This window comes from Salmo trutta, chromosome 14, assembly GCF_901001165.1.
Source record: "Salmo trutta chromosome 14, fSalTru1.1, whole genome shotgun sequence".
Lineage (NCBI taxonomy): Eukaryota > Metazoa > Chordata > Actinopteri > Salmoniformes > Salmonidae > Salmo > Salmo trutta.
The window spans coordinates 12,005,165-12,013,600 of NC_042970.1; the positions used below are offsets into that span (position 1 = coordinate 12,005,165).

Sequence of the window (8,436 nt, forward strand, 5' to 3'; positions counted from 1 at the left end):
CTCCTCGTCGCCCACCTCGCATACGCACTCGTCCTCGTCCTCTCACATTGTTTCTTCTATCCATTCTCAGACTTTCTCCTTCCCACCTTCAACAACCTGTTTGCTCTCTGAATTGGCTTATATTGGTTGTGTCGCATCATTTGAAACAGGTTAAATCAATTTTGAGTGGTTGTGTTCAGTCAATGACATGTGTTCTCTATTTGTATTTGATTGTTGCCACTTGTGTTTACCAGTATGGATGACATGTGAAATAGAGTGCAGAAGGTGTTTTGAGAATGAGAATGTGTTTAGAGTTTTTCTGAAAAGTCTAAGTGAGATCTGCAAATTGTGTTTTACCATGTGAAATGGTTTAAGGTATTGACAACAGACTGCATAATTAGCTACATGAGTCCAGGCAACTGAGAACTTTGTTCAGCCAATGGGTTTTAGTGTTTTAGCAATTGAGAAAAACTGTAATAACTTCACCATGCTCAAAGGGATAGTCAATGTCTGTGAGAGACTACCACCGCTGACCTCTGCTCCTTCAACCCTGCATCCACCATCCCCTATGAGAGAGAGAGAGAGAGAGAGAGAGAGAGAGAGAGAGAGAGAGAGAGAGAGAGAGAGAGAGAGAGAGAGAGAGAGAGAGAGAGAGAGAGAGAGAGAGAGAGAGAGAGAGAGAGAGAGAGAGAGAGAGAGAGAGAGAGAGAGAGAGAGAGAGAGAGAGAGAGAGAGAGAGAGAGAGAATAACAACACAGACCCACTAGCAGAGGGTCACGTCTGGGGAAGGCACACTATGTTGATGAAACAACAGCAGGGATTTTATTTTCTGGGTTAGATAGCTGGCTAGAGAGAAAGGTCTGGTCAAACCGAGCAGATTTTTATTATAGTGGTGATCTCTCAGTCAAATCCAATATTTACAGGTTAACACACTATTGGGATTTATGTTTGTTTTGGGTTGGGTCATACAGTATCATGCTGTGGATTCACCTTGGTCTATACCATTTTATATCATCCCAACCTTTAATTACTTTCTCCTGATCAGATCAGGTGATCAGTATTTGTAACAATGTAGACATTACAATTCCTACAAGCCTGTCCCTCCCCTTTAATGTTCTCAATAAGGTAGCCTAATTAACGCAGCTCTGCTTAGCAAACACTTCAAGTGGAGTGAGTTAGACTGCTGATCAGCAAGACCCTCCCCCGTGATTCACAATGTTCAGCCATGGATAAATATTTCATGAGGTTGTTTCCTTTGTATAGAGCAGCATGTATGGAGTCAAAATAGACTGGTGTTTTGAAATTGCCGTGAGGTCCATGTTAAAACTAGCACTGCAAAAAATGCTACAAAAGTGTCTTGGTCTGATGCACTGTGGTGGTGGGGAGTAGGGTGGGGTCTTATGAACAAAGGATGTTGATTTAATAAACAGTGTTATGGACTAGCCTTTGTGCTCTGCCCTCCTACCAACAGATTACCTTGAGTAATAATTTACTTGTCTAATGTGCATTATAACTAATCATAGTGATACGCCACATACATGATTTATATGCTCTAGTAAATGTGCTTCTTACACAATACCATTGGTGAAGAGCAAGGCTTTGTCATGGATTCTATGATGTCAGTTCTTACACAGTAAAATTGGTGAAGAGCAAGGCTTTGACATGGATTCAATGATATCAGTTTTGTCCTTCACAAACCTTGTCCATCTCTTCATGAATGACATACGGCAAGGACAAACTGACAGAAGTATTTAAATGTCAGTAGTCAACAAAGCTTGACGTGAACATTAACATCTACAGTAAACCACCGGGGATGAACATTAACATCTACAGTAAACCACCAGGGATGAACATTAACATCTACAGTAAACCACCAGGGATGAACATTAACATCTACAGTAAACCACCAGGGATGAACATTAACATCTATAGTAAACCACTAGGGATGAACATTAACATCTACAGTAAACCACCAGGGATGAACATTAACATCTATAGTAAGCCACCAGGGATGAACATTAACATCTATAGTAAACCACCAGGGATGAACATTGACATATACAGTAAACCACCAGGGATGAACATTAACATCTACAGTAAACCACCAGGGATGTACATTAACATCTACAGTAAACCACCAGGGATGAACATTAACATCTATAGTAAACCACCAGGGATGAACATTAACATCTACAGTAAACCACCAGGGATGTACATGTAGAATAGAGGCCTTCACGGGTCCAAAATGTTGGACCCGTTCCGAAATGGACCTGGGACTTTCCCATCCGGACCCATTTTTTTTTTTAGCAACCTGAGGACAACTAGACCCGTTCCATATAGACCTGGTCGGCTCCACATCCGATCCGAGTGAGAGAAGCAGCAGAAAAGTAAATTTTTAAGCTACTTTATTAAACGGAGCGGATAAAGTGTGAGGGAACGGAGGTAGAGAGAGGTGACGTTCTAGCAGGGGTTGTGCTGTGTGTGTAAGCTACTGTAAGAGGAGGTAGAGAGAGGTGACGCTCTAGCGGGAGTCGTGCTGTGTGTTTAGGCTACTGTAAGAGGAGGTAGAGAGAGGTGACGCTCTAGTGGGGGCGTGCTGTGTGTTTAGGCTATTGTAAGAGGAGGTAGAGAGAGGTGGCGCTCTAGTGGGGGTCGTGCTGCATGTTTAGGCTACTGTAAGAGGAGGTAGAGAGAGGTGGCACTCTAGCAGGGGTCATGCTGTGTGTGTGTGTAGGCTACTGTGAAAGTGATGGGGTGACAAGGGGAACAGGGAGGAGTGAGGGAGAGACGAGAGACGGCAACCAACCAAGCCGACTCGCGCTTTAGTAGACTAACATCCAATATGTTTATATTGTTCCTATTTTGACTGCAGCAAACCAGGAGAAGCTAGTTATCTAGCTAGCTAGCTAGGCTAATTGAGGCTGCATGTAGAATATTAAGTAGCAGCCTACCTTGTTGACTCTTGGTTGTTGTAGCCTGCCCTTCTCCTTTAACTTTTAATTCCATCTTCCATTGATTAGATATCTCCTAACTTTTGCCCCACATCGAGGCTCTATGACAGTAGCCTATTGCCGCTGTGATGACTTATGATTGGCCAACAACAACAACAACAATTGATAAATGCAACTCTCGCGAAAAGCAAAGAGCAGAAGTGTCACGCCCTGACCTGAGAGAGACAGTTTATTTCTCTATGTGGTTAGGTCAGGGTGTGGGGTGGGCATTCTATGGTGTCTATTTCTTTGTGTTGAGCCGAGTATGGTTCCTAATCAGAGGCAGCTGTCTTTCGTTGTCTCTGATTAGGAATCATAACTGTCAATAACTGTCAATACTTAGTGATCTTTATTGACTTTGGGCAGGGAATACAGCCAGCAGATTCCGGATGGCGGTTACATTAACCCAAACCCCATCCTTACCCTTAAAATAATTTTGAGCCATATGTCTAACTCAGTCTCCTTGACATTACTTTACAGATGTACATCCAGACCACCACGCTGACCATCTCCGTGAGTCTGAGTGCCTCTGTCTCTCTGGGGATGCTCTACTTGCCCAAGGTCTACGTGATCCTCAGGCACCCGGAGCAGAACGTGCCCAAACGCACGCGCAGCCTTAAGGCCATGGTCACTGCCACCACCATGTCCAACAAGTTCAACCCCAAGGCCAGCCTACGTCCCAATGGAGAGGCCAAGACTGAGCTGTCTGAGAGCCTGGAAACACAAGGTGAGTTAAAAGGTGAAGACTTTGCTATATTCTGAATTAGCTGAGTGGATCCTTGTGTTTAATGTTTCTAAGATTAATTTTGTCCTTCAGGCACTGTAAATCACATACATAAATTGGTCTAAGATGTAGAAGGTAGAAAGCACAGTATCCAATTCATTATTTACTAGCCACCTCGCGCCGTTGTTATTTTACACTTCGATGGATTTAGGAAATTGGCTGCCATTTTTTTCATCTTAAGTCTGTTTGTGAGTTGGGGGAGATCTTAAAACATTCCCTGATATGCTCAAATTCTCCGCTGTGTGTGTAGGCCACAAAGGAGGGCATCAGTGCTATTACACCAGCTACCTTATTATAATGGACCTATTGTGTTTTATTTCATGTATTAGATCCATTTAAAGTCTTCTTATACACCGTCTACAACAACCATGTTATATTTTCTCATTTCAATGCACTGAGTTGATTCTTACAGATAAACACTTGTGCTCAATATGGAGATCAGGAATCTAAGTTTCCTTTTTTCACTGTTTGGCTCAGATTTGTGGCACTGTTCAAAGTGTTCAAAGCCAAGTGTAAATAATTGAGAGACAAATGACTTTCTTTTCTGAACCAGCTGAAATTCTCGCTGTCTAAGTCTAATTCAAATTCACTCTAATTTTAATAGCAATCAAAATGCTTGCTGGTTTCTGGGACAGACTCAGGCTTTATACATCTGTGGTACATAATGACTTCAACCATTGACAGAAATTACTCAGGTGATGGCCAAAACAGTCACACACGTGACCGGCTTGCCTCCCAGAGAAAAGAAAAGAGAGGTCTGAGTCGGTCTGTCAACAGAGATAGAATACCTATTTGTGGACAAATCTTAATGACGCACGCATATCAATGTGATTCACTGTTCCCCCGAGAGCTACAGTATTTTGGGGATTATTTAGCCCCTGCAATATTTCTTTCACCAATAACAAAACTACAGTGATGTCCCCCAAAAATACATTGTGGACAATATACTTGTGTTTATATAGAATGCAACATTGTAAATATTTGATGTAAGGACGCTGAGCATGGACATGCGTTACAGAACATCAACATATAGGGCTATATCCTAAAATACATTTATTTGGTTTAACAACAACAGCTACATTAAGCCACACAGTAACACAATAAATGAGAAGAGGAAAGACAGAGATTCAATAACCAGCAGCCGATCCTCGTCCTGGGCCAACCTGAGGACAACTAGACCCATTCCATATAGACCTGGTCGGATCCACATCCCACCTGAGTGGGGGGGCTCCCGAGTGATTCAGCGGTCTAAGGCAGTGCATCTCAGTGCAAGAGGCGTCACTACAGACCCTGGTTCGATTCCAGGCTGTATCACAAATGGCCGCGATTGGGCGGCGCACAATTGGCCCAGTGTCGCCCATGTTAGGTTTTGACCGGGGTAGGCAGTAAATACGATTTTTTTCTTAACTGACTTGACTAGTTAAATAAAGATTTTTAAAAAACAATGCACAGGTATTTAAATAAGCACCATTTGTCATTGTCAGGGTCATTGCCAGTGTGGACACATAGCATGATGTAATTGAAAAATTCCTGTCTCCCTGACCAGCTGACATTAGTAGCAGGGACGGTAGGATTTATCCACTCCAGGTCAGCGGATCAGCCAACACATCTGGGGAGACAACTGGATCGTCGAAGCCTTATTACCAAGAAGACAGACAGGGGATAGGAGGTGGAGGTCTGGGGAGACAACTGGCTGGTCGAAGCCTTATTTCCCAGTAGACAGACAGGGGATAGGAGGTGGAGGTCTGGGGAGACAACTGGATGGTCGAAGCCTTATTACCAAGAAGACAGACAGGGGATAGGAGGTGGAGGCCTGGGGAGACAACTGGCTGGTCGAAGCCTTATTTCCCAGTAGACAGACAGGGGATAGGAGGTGGAGGTCTGGGGAGACAACTGGATGGTCGAAGCCTTATTCCCCAGTAGACAGACAGGGGATAGGAGGTGGAGGTCTGGGGAGACAACTGGCTGGTCAAAGCCTTATTACCCAGTAGACAGACAGGGGATAGGAGGTGAACTACTTCTTTTGCCCAGTGTATACAGTACTGTAGTAACTGTGACGTACCGCTGGCCTTGTCTGTGTTGTTCGCTTCTTCTTTTTCAGCTTTCGCCACAAAGCAGACATACATCAGCTACAGCAACCATGTCATCTAGGAGAGGAAGGCCATCGTCGTTGTTCTGGATGGTCACCTCGTGGCGGGTGAAAATGTTCTTATGCAGTGGAATGAAATGGGAAATAGAGGAAGAAAAGGGACATGGGACATGTTGTGAGGATCAGTAAAGGATTTCCCAGGGAATAGTCATAATAAAGGAAAGAGAGACCACACAGAGATGCAGAGAGGGACCCTCAGGGGCCCAACAGAACAGATACAGTATAATGGTGATGTTCCATCTTGTCGGCCATGACAGACAAGGCCAACACTTCCCCCCTGGCAGAGACCGGAGAGGACATGATGCGGGATGAGGCTTCTCCTCCCTTCTCGTTGCAGCTTTATTCTCTCTCTCTCTCTCTCTCTCTCTCTCTCTCTCTCTCTCTCTCTCTCTCTCTCTTTTTTTTTCTTATCTTATCTTGAGCCGACCGGACTGACATGCAATCCAATTGAAAGAATCTGTTCAGGTGTGTGCGATGCAAGGTTGTAGTCTGCCAGTATTCTCATCAGTAAGGGACATTGCTCTCAATGCTTCAGGAAGTTGCAGAGCCACCAGGATGAGAGTGATCAGTCTTTTATTTCAAGGAGGATTTTAAGTTAAGTAATAGTTTTTTTGTTGTTGTTTTTTTAAAGGTATTCCAGTTTAAAAAGAAAAGACTGAATGAAAGAAACCATTCCAACAATGCAGGATAATTGTACGCCATCATATTTTTGTTGTTTTTGCCTTTCCTGTCTTCATTGAGTTGACCCAAAAAATTATAATGATGTTGACAAAAAAAGAATATGGTCATTACTGATTTTGAGCATGCCAGTTTGAACATCCTGTGTTGTGTTGTAAAAAAATATTTGGAATGCGTTCAAACTCTGTTGCAGTGTCGTTTCTATTATATGTAAATTCCAAACTGGTGAAGATCTAGTGAGTGATCTTTGTTTTTTTTGTGAGGTGAGGCCCTGATCTGTGTTACCAGCTAACCAAAGGCTGCCACTGTCCTCTGCCCACTTTGCCCATACTTTAATACTGTAACTCCAGACTAAAACAAAGAGTCTCTCAGTAAAAATAGAGAGGTGTCATGGTGGACTCAACACAGAGGTGCAGAATGCCTCAAGATAAAAAGTAATATTCAATATCTGTAAGTTTGACTAAATATTAGCACTTCACTCCACATACTGTTCTCATGGGCAATAACCTTCAATCTGGATAACAACACAAAACAAATTATAAGGCTAGAGAAATGTATCGACCAATATCACCAATACAATCAACACCAAAACATGTCAGAGAGTAAGCATGGAGTACCAATCCCCAAAAGACTATGAGACTCCTTGACGGACACAGACGATTTATGCTTTTCACCACCGGGAATGGTAAGTGTAGAAACCGACTTGCTAAAGTCGATAAATGATAAACTGGGCATCATACTTGAACTAGTCAGTAAAGATATAAAGCAATTGAAGGCGAGCCTCGAGATGAGTGACGAAAAAGCTGCGACAATGGAGAAAGAAACAAACAAGCTAAAAGGTACAGTCAATACAATTGAAATGGACGTTAAAGAACTTAAAAAGGAGAACATGTTTCTGAGACAAGCCTTACTTGAAATACAGACTAGAGCTATGAGAGCAACTCTGGTACTTACTGGTATCAAAGAAAAAGAGGGTGAAGATCCTGAAGGGGTGGTGAAATAATTATTTCTTGAAGAGCTACAGATCCCAGGCGATACTGTTAACAAAATCAAACTCTTACGTGTACACCGTTTAGGACAGAGATATAAGCACCCAATCATTGACAAATTTGCATTCTTGAAAAATAAAATAAAATGTTAAAAGACTAGGTGAAAGACTCACTGGCACGAAAATAGGCATGAATGATCAGTTCCCGAAGGAAATTGCAGAACGTTTTTCTCTCGTAGTCGATAAACTGTATATTGATAACCAATTGTTCCGAGACACCAAGACTACTCCATGGCTATTCTAAATATTACAAAGTTCCCATAGAGGAGTCCAATAACGGAACACCCAATACTATCCATGGTAGGGATTGTAATACATTTTTTGTGAAAACTAGTCTCTCAGGCTGCAAGAGGCCCTATAGTGAGATACCATCGATGACCCCCATCCATTTCCAACAGCTATCCTCCCGGTCACACAAAGGTACAGCTAAGATGTACAGATCCAAATCCATGAAATGGGGAGTAAAGTTTCCCCAGGGGAGTATGCCACACAGTAGTCATCCACCCAAGATGATATCCATAATGGATAAAACAGTGGTTGAGACTAATTCATAAAAAACTAAATTATCTCTGAGGACTGTGTCCTGTTTTGTAAAATGCTTCAGCGATATACTAGTACACTAAATCACCTCAAGCTGCAGAAAGGAATCTACTCAAGACAAAATCCCAAAGGATCCAGTAGTCCTTTCAGCCGCCATCATTTCTCTGAATAAATACATCAGAAGTGGTTGCTGTAAAACTGAGCAGTCCTTTAGTTTTTTTCATTTTATATTGTGAGGTCATTTGTGATGTGAACTCAACGCTGCTTT

General features: G+C 42.6%; 1 protein-coding gene across 2 annotated transcripts in view; it reads left to right on the forward strand.

Annotated features, from left to right (window-relative positions):
* Positions 1 to 8,436, forward strand: part of LOC115207396 (metabotropic glutamate receptor 4) — a 253,761-nt gene that overhangs the window by 245,054 nt on the left and 271 nt on the right. The window contains exons 10-11 of one of the 2 annotated variants that reach the window (XM_029774441.1): positions 3,450 to 3,708; positions 5,855 to 8,436. The exon at positions 5,855 to 8,436 is cut by the window's right edge and continues 271 nt beyond it. In XM_029774441.1, the coding sequence (XP_029630301.1) occupies positions 3,450 to 3,708; positions 5,855 to 5,904 (309 nt within the window). In that variant the 3' untranslated portion in view covers positions 5,905 to 8,436. The remainder of the gene's footprint in view (positions 1 to 3,449; positions 3,709 to 5,854) is intronic. The other variant, XM_029774442.1, reaches the window with a different exon arrangement.